The following is a 16114-nucleotide window of genomic DNA, read 5'->3' on the forward strand; positions in this document are numbered from 1 at the left end:
TCTGATATAAAAGCTGTTTGTTCCAGATATAAAATTTCCAAGAGGTATTCATTGTGAGAAAAACTTACTCAACACACAACACCAAAAATAAAACTCAAGATTTAGGAAAATAAATACGAGAGATTAAGCATTCTTCATGGTTGGTTAAAATAGTACATGTGAATGTATTTGTATCCCTCCACACAGAGAAATACAGACTAAATTGCGCAGGAATTGTATAATTATGCCTTAACTTTTCTATATCACTAACACATCAGGTTATCTGTGTTATCCTTGGCACTGATTGTTTCACCTGCTTCTGTCTTCACAATATCGAAAAATGGCTTCCTTGGTGAGGCGTCGGTTGGTCCGTCTCATTTCCTCCAGCACTACTGTCATCCAGTTCTCCACTCTGCCCACAGCAGGGACGTCCTGCCGGAAGCCCATCACCTCCCCCTCAGCTGAGATCATGGCTGTGGCAATCTTCTCGTCATTGTCACCGTCCCTGAACCTCAGCGAGGCTACATTATCAAACATCTGAAATGCACCAACAAAGAAATTCACCGGCATTTTAGAAACAAAGCCTCCAAATGTAAGTGTATGCAGCCCCAGCTCTCCTCCAGAGAGATGGATCTGACTCCTAAGTAAACAAACACAAATGCTGATGTATAGCCCAGCAGCAGAACTGCAGAATAACAAACAAATAATCAGGCCCAAATTACATTGATTTTTTTTTTTTCTAGAAAATAAGAGCTAAGAGGAGCTACAATCTATGAGGGAAGTTCTTTAATGAAAGATCACTGGTGTATCTTGAATGTTCCTCTCCATAATTGCTACCAACCAGTGTGAGAGGCAGCAGAGACTGTGCAGATTTGATCTGGTTATTTAGAAGCTTCTCCAAGATGCTGCCAAGATTCTCCTTGCATGCAAAAAATATTAATGCATCCTTATGAGCATATACAGTACAGTCTGTTAAACTTTTTAAAGCATCTAAAAGCACAAGGCACTGTGGAAAGCCAGACATTGTACCTTTATCATGTGCTCCTGTACACAGAGTGCACTGCTGCTGCCAAGGATACTGAGCAATTCATCATCAGATATAAAGAAAAATCTCGGGAAAGCATTTCTCTTGGAATTCAAATAATCGTTCAAGCTTTTCTGGCATTTCTCCAGCACATTGTTTATATGGTGGAGGTCTGACAGACGATTTGGGACTTCACAGCAATTTTTTATTATTGGGTCTTTTACAGTTTCTTCCATTATCTATACAGGGAGAAAAGGGAGTTTAGAAAATGTTGAACAGCAATAGGTTATAATAAATTATATTTAATTAATGACAAAGCAGGCAAACAGCACAAGCAGTACAGGTCCTTATAGAAGTGAATTAAAGGTTTTGAAATGGTTTTGTGGTGCTGCAGTGCTGTATGAAAACATGAAGGTAGTGTGTTTATGGAGATACAACTGTAAAAGCAAGTGTAAGCCAAACAAGCCTGTATCCCCAATCAGACCAGCTTAAGCACATACCTGACTCTGCTCCTGTACACAATGGTACTTCAAGGAGTGATCAAACATCATATTTCAAAATCACAGTACTCTCTCAGTTTTGCACATGGGAAAGTAAGTAAGCCATATCCATACCAGGAATATGTGTCCACTATGGAAACAGTGGCATGAAGCAGGAAAGCCTTTTTAGCATGAACACAGGTCCTCAATCAACAGGAACACATCTAAGCTTCTTCTTATCAAGGTAAAAGTAAAAAGTTGTAAACAATGGAAGGAAAAGGAGATTCTGCCTCCTCCATGCTGCCAGCCAAAGATCTCACATCTGCCCATCTTAGCTAAATCAGGAGAAGTCTTCTGGTTATGACAGATGTGAAGTAAACCAGAAAATTCCTGGGATCCCTAATCTCATATTCAATTAATTATAGCACATCATTCTCAGTATTATTACATGTCACAAAAGACTATAAGTAACTACGGAACTGGAAGTAAAATGTACTAAATATGCTGATCACAAGTCAGTTACTTGCCTGTTTAAACATTTGGTCTACACGGTCAAATATCTTGACTTCTTCTGGAAGCTGTGATCTGATATCTCCAGAAACAAAAATGCTCTCCAGGTACATCCATTTTCTCTGAACTGATATCCAGATCTATGAATCAAATGTTACCATCAGAGGAAACAGAAATACAATGGAAAATTTGGATTACAAATAACAAACATGAATTATTTAGTCCAGCATTTTCCTCCTACCTCGCTTACTTCACTAATCAATGACAGAGTTTTTTCCCATTTTTGAGCAGTTGAAAGAAAAGGACCCACAAAGCGACTGCCCAAAACACTCTGAAGATTGACATTGTTGTCATCAAGAGTCTCTAAAATTTCCTCTACAGATCCCAGAATAAAGCCTCGTGTCTCGGTGCCTTTGGTGTACACTTCTACAGGGAATTTCATGTTTTCCCACGTTTCTATTATTTCCTTAATTCCCTGAAAGTGAACAGAAAAAGATGTATATTTCAGTCTTCAAAAACTAGAGGTCTATAATCTTACCAAAAAAATGAAACAGCTAACCCAGCTAAATTTTTGCTGATTTTCTAACTCTGGTTTATAAAGAAGCAATCTATTTCAAAGAATGATAGCAAGAGAATTGATCCTTCTTCAGATCCATTTTCATAGGACAAACTTTCTTATTGTAATCATAGAATCCAATATGCTGCTGCCAAATCCATTTCTGCAAGGATCCTGTGCCAGTAGGAGCTCATTAACAGAGCTATAAATCCTAGCTCATGTACCTCAGGGCAGCTCCCTGAAGATGGCCAAACTTGCAGTCATGCCAATTTAAAAATCTTAAATAAAATTGATTGTTGTCATCTTTGTCTTTCTAGTTTTACTATGATTCTATAATCCAATACATTACCTTCTCAATGCCAAGTTCTTTAATAGCAGTTCCAACTATATCACTGATAACTACGGTGTGTTTGTGAAGTTCCATGGCAAACATATTTTCCAAAGTGAATGTTTCTGTTTTCATTTCAAACCTTGTTCCTGTTTTCTCCATAAGGTCTTCCCAATGTCTGTTTTAAATTGACATATCAGTTTAACACCATAATACAGTAAAAAACAAAAACAACTGTAACATATAATAATGAACTTATGCTTAGTATTCTGCTGTTTAAATAAGAACTACTAGTCTGAATAAATAAATTATCCCTGTCACTGCAGCACCTTTCATGCTATTACACAAGTTCACTAGGCAGAAATCAATTTCCAAGCTCCAGGACATGGCATGACCCCAGTAATGGAAAGTGAAAATTCTAACAAAACACATCAAATACTTCTATATATAGGGATATAAATAAATCAAAACAAACCTTTCTCTTAAAGCTTCATTTTTCAAATCAAGCAGCAAAGGAATGGAGTTTAGAAAAGCCTTCAGTTTTTTATCCAGTTGCTTACATATTGCCATGCCACGCACTTGTCTGGGCAGCTTCCGAACAGCTTTCAGAAATCCTTCGGTTCCATCCTGAAGAACCTTGACATTGAGGTTTATCCAGAGTGTCTGAGACCATTTCTCTTTAGCTGCCTGCAAACAAGGACATTAAGAAGGGGAAAAAAGTCAAATTACTTTTAGTTTTGACCCTCAAAACGTAATTGTATTAACATTTTACAAACATAGGGAGAGACAAGTTAATGTCTGAGACAGATTCATAGCCAAACACAATCACTTGCATAAAAAATAGTAAAGAGGTAATATGGAGAACAGGACCATAATTTACAGGGCATTTAAATTCTTAACAAATAGTTAAAGCCTGAGATACCCACTGTCACCTGCACACATCCTATATCCAAAAGTAGCTTCACTGAACTGATCAGGAACCATGTGCAGTAAAATGCCATTCAACAGTTATTAGAGGCTGGGAGAAGTCTGTTCCCATCTGATGAGAGGATTTGTTTGGTCCACCATGGAGACACTGATAGTGCTGGACTAATGATATTAAATTCATTTCACAGGGCATAGATTATTTCATGCAAAGGTTTCAGAGTTGACAGTAACCAGGGGGCAATGCAACCCCTTCTTTTGTCCCCATCTTTGCTGTGTGTCTGTGCATGGACAGGCATGTGTCCCTGCAGGCTCAATGTGACACTCACTTTTTGTTCTGCATAAATGTCATAGACTTGCTTCATAGCTTTTGCATCTTGCTGGGCTTTTATTAAGTTTGGGTACACTGTTCCTGGCAAGCCCAGAAGTTTCTCAGCACTGCCCAGTTCCCGCTGCCTTTCTTCCAATTTCTCTAATTCTTTTTCAAACATAGCCATGAGTTCTAGTCCTGAAAAAGGAGAGGGATTTTTCCAGATAAATCATCACAGGGATCATCATGGGAAATAAGACAGAATTTGCATATAGTCTGTGGATGTTCCAGAACTAAAAATGTTCACATTCCCAGCTGATGAGTTTGTATATTAATAATGAAAGCATAATTTTCTTGTTTTACATAAAATTTGAATTGTCCAAAGACTAATATTTTCAAAACATCACTTCACACACATTAGTCCATTTACCTTTATCAAGGTCATCCTCAACAACACCAGGCCCCTCAGTCAAGAGTTTCTGTAAAAAATCTTCTGTCTCTTTGCTGTAGTCCGCAATTTGTTGCTCTGTCACCTAAAAAGAACATCATCTAAACAGTTCTATTAAATAGTTTCCATTTCTAATTGTTTTCTGTACTGATTACAAGTATTACCTTTATGAATGCTTCTTTTACACCTCCTTTACAATCTAGGTTGCGAGTGATTTCTGCTGCTTCCATAAGGAGAGTCTCCCACACTTCCCTCAGACTGTCAGACTTCTCTTGCTCTTCTTCAGGTACCTAAAACAAAACAAGTAGCACCTCTCACAAGACACAAATAGACACACACTTCCACAAGAAAGTGAGGAATATGTGCTCACATTACAAATTTGCAAAACACAAAACCAATACTGAAGTGACCTTAATCAGATCTAAACACATGCCATATGTCCATTTTAAAGTGGGCATAGTGATTTGAGAAAGGAGTAGGGACTACAGAGTCTCCAGACATCCCTTCAAACCTCAACAACACTGTAATTCTGTAACACATCTTAAAAGGAAAACATTTCTTCATTCACAGGTGAGGCATTTGTGCCTTTAGCTCAGATCTGAAAGGTTTGATGAGACATGCACTTACTGGAATATTGTACAATGCAAGAGTTCTGTATCTCTCCCCAATGTCCAAGTATCTCAGTTCCACCTCAACAGCAATGTCTCTGATCACTCCAAATGCACTCAGGACAACTCTGAGATCATCCAGGGTTTCAGGGGGTCTATTCAGATTCTCTGATAATTTCTGTAAAAGGTAAAGACCCTTTCCAGAATCAACACTGAGAAAGCAATTGTCAGAATTACAATGAGTCAAACACAAAACACAAATAATATGCCAGATTCATTTCTTAGTCTGTGTGAAAAAGATAAAAAAAAAAAAAAAAAAAAAAAAAAAAAAAAAAAAAAAATAAAAAAACACCCAAAACTTTATCTGATAATTTCTGTAAAAGGTAAAGACCCTTTCCAGAATCAACACTGAGAAAGCAATTGTCAGAATTACAATGAGTCAAACACAAAACACAAATAATATGCCAGATTCATTTCTTAGTCTATGTGAAAAAGATAACAAAAAAACCAAACTGAAAACACCTACCTGAATCTCATCTTGAAGGCTGAAGAGTTCCTCCCTTGCTAATTTATTAAGTAACTTCCCAAGTGACATCATCCAGCTTTTAGCATTCTCCTGCACTGCAGAGGCTAAAGGAGCCAGCTGAAGCCTGATAAATTGTTCATCTTTAATCAAGGGACATTGAGTCACTTCCTGAGCTACCTTCATATAGAACTGCAAGTGCTCATCAAAGACAACATAGCGAGGCTTTTCTGCAGCTAAACGGTCCAGGACTGCACTTTTGTCTGATTTCCACAGCAGGTCATACTTATTCCATTGGTTCAAACACTTCCTGAGAGATGCCAGGAGGTTTTGGACATTCTGAGTGATGAGAACAGCCTGTTCAATTACCAGAGGGCTCTGGGAGACATCACTGTAAAAGCTGAAAGTGACAACTTCATCCACCCTGACGTGCTGAGGAGGGCACTCAATACACGTACCGTGCATCCATCGTATGAAGTGCTGCAGAGGTTTAAAGACAGGGTCAAAAAAACAGTTGCCTTGTTGAATCAATTCATTTAAATCATTCATAGAATCAGCTGGGTTGAAAAGCCCTCTAAGATCACTGAGTCCAAGCAGTCCAGCACTGTTAAGTCACCCACTAAATCACACATGCCCTCATGTGCCACATCAACACATCCTCCAGGAATGGTGACTCCAGCACCTCCCTGGGCAGCCTGTTCCAATGCTTTCTTCCCTTTCAGTGAAGGAGTTCACCATTATTTAGTACACAAAGTAGGAAGTGGTATCAATGACTTCTCAAATCAATTGTTTTTCTGACAGCAAAAAAAGATCACACTTTCCCATCAACTTGAGAAGAGTTCATTTCATCCTAACAAAACTCTTCCATGCATTACTCAATCTGCTTCTAAAATCTCTTTTGATTATAGCATGACAGAGAGGAAAAGGTATTGGCTCAAACAGTCTGAATGCAGCAGTAGAGAACAACAGCAAACCTGAGCACAAAAAGCACATTTAAACTAAATTTATTCATTTAAAGTGACATCTGGAATCATTTGTCCATCAGCAGAGGGCAGGAACACTGTCACATTATTTGGCTTCTTTTCAGGAAAGCAGTTCAGTGTGAAACTATTTTTGCAGGAAAATATTGTTACATCATTGCCAGTTAAGTCAGATACCTAATCTAGGTAATTTGCTGTCCTAGATGCCTTTCTCCAACATTTTCTGAACTGTTTTTTTCTGCTGCTTCTAATGTAATATAATGTAGAGGAGGTCACTCATGTTCCTTATTCCACCAGCTTATTCATACATCAGAAAGCAACATCTGCAGTGCAATATGAGAAGTACTTCCTTCTGATATATGCTGATTTATAGAACCAAATCATGTCCTTACACTGCCAAAACTGCTAAAAAGTCATCAACAATTTTACCTAAGTAAAATTTTTTTTTCCTTGATCATCAGTTTGTAAAATTAGGACAGTCTGTACAATTACAACAATGTACTGGATATTTTGATTTCAAGATAAAGCAATATGAACCTCCCCTTTGACACTTATGCTTACACAAGCATAAAATAAGATAAGTTCATTATAATCACAAGCAAACTCTGGAAACAAAAAGAAATCTTTATCAAAAATCACCTTAGTGATCTCAACACAGTCTTGGATAGATTGCATAGTCATTTTTTCAATCTCACTGGCATTAGGTTGCAGGGTTATCTCAGGAACAGACAAAACAGCTTCTATTTGTAACAGTGGCACATTTGCAAGAACAGTTGCATTAAAAGCCTGTAAATTCCTGAGAAAGGAAAAAACCAGCATCAAAGATAGAAATAATCAGGTGCTGCCCCCCAAAAAAATGCCCCTAGAAAGACTGCAATTTTCAAGTGTATGCTTAGATCTGTAAGCTGAGTTATCATTGATCCCAGCTGGAAACACTGGTGTGTCTGGGAGAAAAACTGTCCCACTAAACTGATTTAATGCAAAAGCTTGACTTGCTAAAAGAAGCTGCTGGAAGGAATGAATGGAGGTATTTTGGTGCAAAAGGATGCAGCAACTGTGGTCAACTTCACTACAAGAGCCCAGACAAGCAATCATGGCAAAGAGATCTGAGCATGGATCAGATCACAGAACATGGATGATGGGAAGAGATGGTTGGGAAGCTTAGATAATATTACAATAGAGCTGCAATGCTGTATTGCAATAACACCTTGCTTGTAAGGGAAGCCTGTATAATTCCTTGCTCCAGCACTGGCCTCAGCCAGTGCAGAACAAGTAAATCCTTTGTTCTTGGACTCGTGTCCCATGCAGTACAGGGAGGCACCTGGCACCCAGACACCAAGTGCTGAAAATCATGTTCTTTAAGAGAACAAAACCTGGATTTTAGAGATAAACCAGGGAAGTGCAACTACACACGTTGCAGCAAAGGTGTGTTATTTCTCTATTCTGCCAACAACATGCCAATATTAATTTTTTCAGAATCTGGGTTTCTTCTGTACCTTGTTTTCAGTTCTCCATTCTTCATGAGAAAAAAATCAGTAGAAATACAAATCTTCCACAAATCCTAAGTCACTGATGGTTTCAAACAGAATGTCAGTACACACACTTATCAACAGATCCAGGAGTACCTGAAGATGACTGGAAACCCATTAAAGCAAACGATTCACTTACTTCACAATTAACTGTGTCAACACCTGATAAATCCTATTTTCCCAATATGCATAATAGGAAGCTAATTTTGGAGATTTGCCACTGTCTGTATAGGCAACTCGTCTTTCCACCTCTATTAGCAATTGTGGAATTGCAGAATACTTTCTAACCAGTTGTTCCACATCTTTTGCTTGCTCACACTTAACATAGTCAAAAAATTCCTTTGCTTCTGCAACAGATACAAAAACTGGCATTATTAACTGCAAAAGATCTAACAGTTTTATACACTGGAATAATTACCTGAGTTTTATTTGTGAACATGAAACTGATCTTACATAATGATAAAAATATCTTAACTTGTTAATGCTTAATTTATTAATATTTCATCCCTCTGAAATACGGATTTTAATTGGATTCAATTATTTAATAGCAACTTTTTTACAACTATAAAGTGTTGAAAGAAATTTGATCCATCACCCACTCAAGTGACAGAGAGATCTGGCAGACAGCCAGCTTGCTGCCATTTCCATCTGAGGAAACCAGTTCCATCCTGTGTTACACCCTGAATTACTACTATAACCAGTTTTGGTAACAATATCAAGGGCTGATCTTAGCAACTAAAACCACAAAGTAGCACACAGAGGAAAATAGAACATCAGAGAGCTTGGAAATGAAAATATAGAGACTTACCAGGACGTTTGTCACCATTTTTTGAATGTGGAAACTTAAACAGATTTGTTGATTCTATGGACCAAAGTTTGCTGCTTATGTCTTCAGAAATATGATGAACCTGATGGACAAGTAACTCTAATCTCCCAATGGTTTGTGTACACTGGACAATAAATTCACCAATACCTTGAAATAAATCAGAGCCATTTGTTATCTCTTTAACAAGTATTTCATCAATGCATCAAAATGGCCACAACCAGATATGTTTTATCTCTAAGAATGACCCAAGGTTCTGCAAAATCATAGATTAGATGTTTTCTCAGCTAATCCTTCATCTTGCTCCCTTACAGCTTTTAGCTAAGGGTTTCTAACCATCTCCACTGTTTTAAATATAATAAAAACACAAGAAATATCTCCTGGATCAGAGTTTGTCTAACCTGCTATTCTGCCCCTCTGGCAAGAGGATGGATCATATGTTCTGCCATTATAAAAAATAGACTGCAGAACTGAGGAGATTTTTTGAACGAAAAATAAACATCTAAGGCCATTTTAAAGCAGTATCTCCATTACCTACGGACTTCCACGTGAGTCTTTTGTGTCCTGCTTTCAATATTCTCCAGAGTTCTTTGACATAGTGATCAAGAAGTTTGGTTTCTGCTTCATTCATCATCTCCATTAATTTGTGATAGCGACTCAGCATGATTTTCAATTTATTTGTGTACCTAAGGATGTAAAAAACACAAAAAAACCAAAACACAAAAATTATTATTTTCTGGAAAAATGGCTACAAACTCCATCAAAGAGCAGAGAACTCCCATTGTTCTATTCAGACTTCCATATAATGCAAAATCTGCAGAACTAACCAGTGAATAGGTATTGATTATAAAAGTAATTTATTTCCCACTAAAAACAAAGAAAAGTTTTATATGGTTCCAACAGTAGTTGGACAAACCTCTTCTGCCCCATCTCAGAAAGTCATGGAGACAGCCCCAGTTTGCAGTGCATTAGTGAACTGAACAGGTGAACTTTAAAATCCATTTAGGAACTTATTGGCACATCTGTGTGCTAAATGTCTGTGATAATTTGGACATAACTGACTTATCCAAGGCTGTACAGGAAGAATGCAATAGTGTGTTTAAATGAGCTGAAATCTAAAAGTCAGAAACAATTATTTTGCAAATTATTTTCCTCTCAGGTTTGGACAAGGTGTTAATTTGTATAACAGTCCTAAGCATAAAGGATGCAAAGAGTGCCAGAGAAAAGCTGATCAGTGCAACATGGCCATTAGAAATTGTACCCTTAAAAAAAAAATAATCACTAAGGGGTCTCATGTTTCCAAAATGTGATGACTCAGGGCCTGTTCCTGGAGTGAAATCCCTTGAAAGGCAGCAATAAGCCTATATGTGAGCAGATATTCTCTTACAGCCTTACCTAAGGTATTTGTCTTCCTGTAATGCCACATATCTTGCCATTTCTGGGACTGGCAGCCCTAGCTGCTCCATGTACTTGGTTTCAGTGATAATCTCTTGGATTTCAGGAGAAAAATTCAGAGCGAAGCGGACACTTTTCCTGATGGTGACAGGCTCGTCTGTTGCAGAGCTCTACAACACAAGAAAGCAGCAGAAAAGAGAGGAGCAATAAATTTACATTACAAGGGAAAGATGAACTTTTGAAGATATTTGATAAGGAAGACTGTAATAGTCAGAATGACTGACATTCAGAGCTTGTGGAAATGCCTTTAAAATTTGATAGTAGCCTCAGCATTCTTGGTTCAGAAATTACACAGAAATTACCTTTTCAGTTGTCAATCACACGAAACAAACCAGAACACCTCTGTTTACACACTGCTGCAACCAGTTACAAGAGAAATCCCAGTGGAAATTCAGTCAGACAGAAGTTTAGTAGGAACAGGATTCTGCAAGATCTCTGCTGGAAACCTGCCTCTACCTAACTTCAGTCCCAAGTACTGTAGCAACATCCCAAAAATGTTGTATCAAAACCTAAAAATTAACAGGAACTACAACACAGAAGAACACACAGAGAAACAACATTCAATCATTTGCCAGGTGATTCAGAAACTACATCTTATAAAGGGCCACAAACAATTCTCAGCTCAGAATTTTTCCAAATCTGTGTTTAAAATATTACTCTCAGAAAATTCTCGCTGACCATCAAGCAGGTTTCATTTTTCCCCTCAGAGAAGCCTGGTACACAATCTTCCTACATTTCACCTGCTCAGAAGTCTCTGGATTAATATTTGTTGCAGCCCCATCAGTGACAAGAGTCAGTAGAGTATCTTTCAGTAGCAATGGAAGCACGTGTTCAGCCCTCTCTCTCCACTGACGGTATTTTTGAGCTTCATACTCCTCCATTTTCTTGGTCACTTGGAGATATATTTGTTGCACCTAGAAAGGACAACTCTGTATAACTCATTTTAAAGATCATGAGAAATGTTTAACTAACCTGTCCTAATATGGTCTTTCAATATGGTTGCTGGTTTTTATTAGATAAGAGAACAATATCCTGTAATTAATGCAGACATTAATTTGGAGAATTTGGGCTCTTGAATTATGTAATTGATTCCATCACTGTCTCTCTGGGAAACAGTGGGAAGGTTTCAATCCAGTTTTCACATCTAACATGGCTTGCTGTGTGCACAGTTTGGGACTTCCCCTCACATTAGAGCATTTTCACATCTCTAGAAGTGTATAACAAGTGTTTCTTCCTTCATCAAGTACCAAAAGACCCAACATACTTCCTGTCCACGTTTAGAGACAAGCAACTCCTCTTCTTCTTGGAATCGAGTAATGGTGTGTCGGATCCGATGGGAAAGGGATCGGGACCAGGATATTGCTCCAGCCACTGGAGGATGGTTCTTGTACAGAGGTGGATCCTTGAGGTTCTCAACAAAGATTTGCTTAACAATTTCGACCTAAAAGAGAATAAAATATTGCAAGGAATCCTTTTCTTACTGCTTGTCTATGATGGCTGTCTGATACACAGCACAAGTTCTGAAGCTAATTCCAGCAGCAGGATAAAAATAATTATTTTGTCTTTATTTCTCTATTTTGTAGAACTGCCATTATTTCAGCAAGTTCTGTAAAATTATGTTTCATTTTTAAGATTAATTTTCTTTGAAATATCAAGAAAACAGGTGATACAAAAAGCTTCCCAACATACATTCTAGCCTTCCAAAGTTGATGCATGACATCTTCTGATCATATCACGAACTTGATCATGACAAGAAAGCTGTAAGGTATAAAATATCCATTTTCTCAGGAAGGTTGAGCTGCTGTTTACAAGGTGCAGGAATAGCCACAAGCCTTGCTGCATTCAGAGCACCTTCCTGTTCCCACACAGTGTCTCACATATACAGATGTGCCCAACATTCCAGCAAATTACCCAGACTATTTCTCCAACTTGGTCCCAAAAAAGGAGAGCAATTACCATGTTTATTTATAAAAGTTTTCAGTCTTTTACACAGTAAATGACACCACACAGGTATTTAGACATACACAGGTTTATGATTTTCATTAGGTAAAGAACTTCATGTAGTGCATAAGAAATCCCTAAATTGAATACCTCTTTGCAATATTGCTCCAAAACAACACTGAACTTTTTCATGAACTGCTTATTAATAGTTTCAGGAATCTGGAGACGTTTGTACTTTAACAGCATGTCAAAAGCAGTTTCTGCTGATCGAAGGGTTGTAAAAGATTCATCAATAAATCTTGTCATCTTTTCTTCAATATCCTAAACAACAGAAGAAAGCAAAGAAACCCTGTCACTTAGAAATTCATCCTGCAAAACCAAGAAAGGGTGTCAAAATGAAAATACTTTTTAATAACAGCAGTCAAGCTTATTTTTACTATTTTTTTTACTTTTTTTTTACTATTTTACTATTTTTTTACTATTTGGCAATCGCAGTGTATGGTACCTACCACAACATCTTCTCTAAATTCTTCCATAACGAATGCCCAGTCACGTGCATTTTCCATGCTCAAAGGGTCAAAGGTCAGGTCTTCCATAGGACTAATCACTATATTTACTTCTCTCTGTAGTTCATCAACACCCTTTGGATTTTCTGTCACAGTTATCAGTTCAGGAATAAATATATTGTGAAGCTCTTCAGCGACCTATTCATTCAGAAGAACATACCATAAAGCTTTCTTTTTAATATTTTTTCTGCCACTGAACACATTATTGTTAAATTTTTCCTTTAAAAAAATATCAGCCACTCAGAGAATGACCAGTTTGTGCTGTGATTTAAATTTCAAATATTTCAATATGAGACACTGAAAAAACCACAGCAACAATCTACAAGCCCAATACTTCAGTTGTTATAACAGATAATACTCAGTCATTAGTCCTTTTCACTCCACTTTACACAGTTTATTGATTGTCCATAATGCTAATTACCCTGACTTAAATTAGCCTAAACACAGCATCTCTCCATTCATAGGTTATTCTGCATTAATCCACAGATTGACAGATGGCTACATTTTATATTATAGTATACTTAAATGGTATTTTATCTACCTCATTAAGGTGGTAATCCATGAAAATGACAAATGTGTGAACCAGTTGCTGCAAGTCTCTTATGTTCACACCATGTACACAGTGGCACACTCCCCAGCCAGTACCTGGAGTAAAGTTAATCCACTTCCAGCATTAAGTGCAGTTTTGTTGAAATCAAAGGCACCACTCAGGTCTCAAACACAAAACTAAAAGTTGTTAACAAGTCTACACCTACAACACAAAAGAATCTTCTCTACAGAAGAAGACAGTGATTAAAAAATTTCTTTATTTATTGTCTCTATTCCTACCTGAAAAATATAATACAGATCTTGACAGATTGAAACCATATAATCTGTTTTTTCAAATAAACGTTTCACATCAAATTTCCAGTAGCGCTTACTTCCTGACTCTTCAACTTGGATACAAGTAGTAAAATAACATTTTTTCCATTGTTCAAGAGTGTTTTTGGCTTCTGTTATTTTCTTTTTTGCAGCAGTTGTGTCTTGTCTATTAATCAAATCAAGACAGTTAAGATAGTATAGATAGAAGTACTATAGATGAAAAAATCATATCTCAACTGGAATAATATACCCTGGTTTAGCAGCTTCTAACTACACAAGATCTAGGCAAAACTTTTAACTTATTTTCAATGTGATTGTGAAAGAAGATATTATTTGAGGAGTGATTTTGGTTACATTTATGCCACTTTTTTACCTCTTTCTATTTGTTTTATTGGTTCATGTTCTTTCAATACAAAAGAGGAAAAGAACCTATATCTTCAGGGCTGATTTAGTAACTTACGAAAAATTACAAAGTAAATTTACTTTTAATTGACCTTCTAATACAACTTCAGATGGTTGAAAAATACAGACACCTCTTTGGTGGAAGTATCATCTACTGCACTTTGTGGAAGACAAGCAAAGCTTTTAATAAATACAGCCCAGTTAAAGAGAAACCCAGCACTTACTTAAAGAGAGTTTGCAGGTCCACAACTCTGCGCACTCTTTGGGAAATCTCCCAGGAAATTCGTTCCAAGAAGGGCACCATGCGTGCATCCTCGTTGTAGTGCCGTGACATGATCCACACCAGCCTCAGGGCATTCAGCAGGGAAGGGATATATTCAGGACTGATTTAGTAACTTATGAAAATTACAAAATAAATTTACTTTTAATTGACCTTCTAATACAACTTCAGATGGTTGAAAAATACAGACACCTCTTTGGTGGAAGTATCATCTACTGCACTTTGTGGAAGACAAGCAAAGCTTTTAATAAATACAGCCCAGTTAAAGAGAAACCCAGCACTTACTTAAAGAGAGTTTGCAGGTCCACAACTCTGCGCACTCTTTGGGAAATCTCCCAGGAAATTCGTTCCAAGAAGGGCACCATGCGTGCATCCTCGTTGTAGTGCCGTGACATGATCCACACCAGCCTCAGGGCATTCAGCAGGGAAGGGATGGCATTGGAGATAACATCAACCCCAGTGCCAGTTGATAAATTCTATGAAATGCATATTGTGGGTAAGATGTCATGGAAACATACAAATTCATATTCAGTAAACTAATGTTTGTTTTGTAAATGCATCAGGTTATGAAAGTCTGTAAGATTATTAAATAAATAACCTGGACAAGGAGACATCCTGCTGCCTAAATAATATACATGGTTAAAGATGTGCAAATCTGCACCTTTTCCTCCAAATGATTTTAGGTCCTGATTTTAAATTTTGGCTCAACTCTTTGTTTGGATGATCTTCAATACAATTTAAACTTTGAAACATCAGCTGTAATTTGTGGAAACTACCTAAAAAAATGGAGTAGAGAAATCTTTGTTTTCTCCAGTTCAGCTATGCCATCAAAACTCCCAAGACTGGACTACAAACCAAGTGCTCACAGCTCTGAGCTTTCAAACATTAGAACCATTGAAACTCATACAAAATAAGCACCCCTTCTTAAAAACTAAATATAACTTCTTAATCTAGAGTATATCTTTATTACTGCTAAAAAGTGAAAAAATAAACAAGAGATGATTACAGAGAAACCCAACCCAGGTAAATACAGTTTAAAGTTGACCAAGTTTTCTCAAGGGCAGGTACCTTCAAATGGCGTTCGAGAGTTGAGAGAAACTTAGCATTATCTTGAGCTTCCATGTGATGCTTTTTGAGGTCACTTAAGACTATCTGTAAACCTCCAGTAAACTCAGATTCAGCTTCCTGTAGTATTTCCAAGACTTTTTGCACCTCTGGAAGCTTTAGCTGTTCAGTAAGAGCCCTTAAAGTAGCATTATTTTCATGCCAGAGGTTAATCTCTGCAAGTGGACCATCACCCTACAAGTAATGTGGAATCAAATACAAAAAGATGAATTACCATTATGCAAGAGTGAATATTTATAATCAGGATTACATTTGTTCCTTCTTTTCAATAAATGCTGAGATAAACTTGATATGATTCAACCATGTAAAAAGTCAGAGAGAAGAAGACCATGAAATAAAGAGTTATACACCCACTGAAGGGAACTGCTTATGGGGAGTGTATGCCTGAGCTTATGGCTTTTGCACAGGTAACTTTATAGACATAAAATCCCTCAGTGTGTTTAGTGGTATTCGTTATACATAT

General features: G+C 37.3%; 1 protein-coding gene across 1 annotated transcript in view; it reads right to left on the reverse strand.

Annotated features, from left to right (window-relative positions):
- DNAH10 (dynein axonemal heavy chain 10) overlaps positions 1-16114 on the reverse strand; it is a 50691-nt gene that overhangs the window by 31867 nt on the left and 2710 nt on the right. Inside the window, exons 4-25 of the mRNA XM_041410400.1 lie at positions 15595-15825; positions 14812-15002; positions 13812-14010; positions 12927-13121; positions 12568-12738; positions 11741-11917; positions 11265-11390; positions 10417-10586; positions 9556-9707; positions 9007-9171; positions 8338-8545; positions 7309-7465; positions 5693-6169; positions 5186-5344; positions 4541-4643; positions 4130-4308; positions 3352-3563; positions 2898-3054; positions 2234-2467; positions 2010-2132; positions 1009-1242; positions 293-516 (exon numbers count right to left, since the gene is read on the reverse strand). Of these exons, the coding sequence (XP_041266334.1) occupies positions 293-516; positions 1009-1242; positions 2010-2132; positions 2234-2467; positions 2898-3054; positions 3352-3563; positions 4130-4308; positions 4541-4643; positions 5186-5344; positions 5693-6169; positions 7309-7465; positions 8338-8545; positions 9007-9171; positions 9556-9707; positions 10417-10586; positions 11265-11390; positions 11741-11917; positions 12568-12738; positions 12927-13121; positions 13812-14010; positions 14812-15002; positions 15595-15825 (4244 nt within the window). The remainder of the gene's footprint in view (positions 1-292; positions 517-1008; positions 1243-2009; positions 2133-2233; positions 2468-2897; positions 3055-3351; positions 3564-4129; positions 4309-4540; positions 4644-5185; positions 5345-5692; positions 6170-7308; positions 7466-8337; positions 8546-9006; positions 9172-9555; positions 9708-10416; positions 10587-11264; positions 11391-11740; positions 11918-12567; positions 12739-12926; positions 13122-13811; positions 14011-14811; positions 15003-15594; positions 15826-16114) is intronic.

Source organism: Onychostruthus taczanowskii, unplaced genomic scaffold (genome assembly GCF_017590055.1).
Source record: "Onychostruthus taczanowskii isolate IOZ18803 unplaced genomic scaffold, ASM1759005v1 scaffold32, whole genome shotgun sequence".
Lineage (NCBI taxonomy): Eukaryota > Metazoa > Chordata > Aves > Passeriformes > Passeridae > Onychostruthus > Onychostruthus taczanowskii.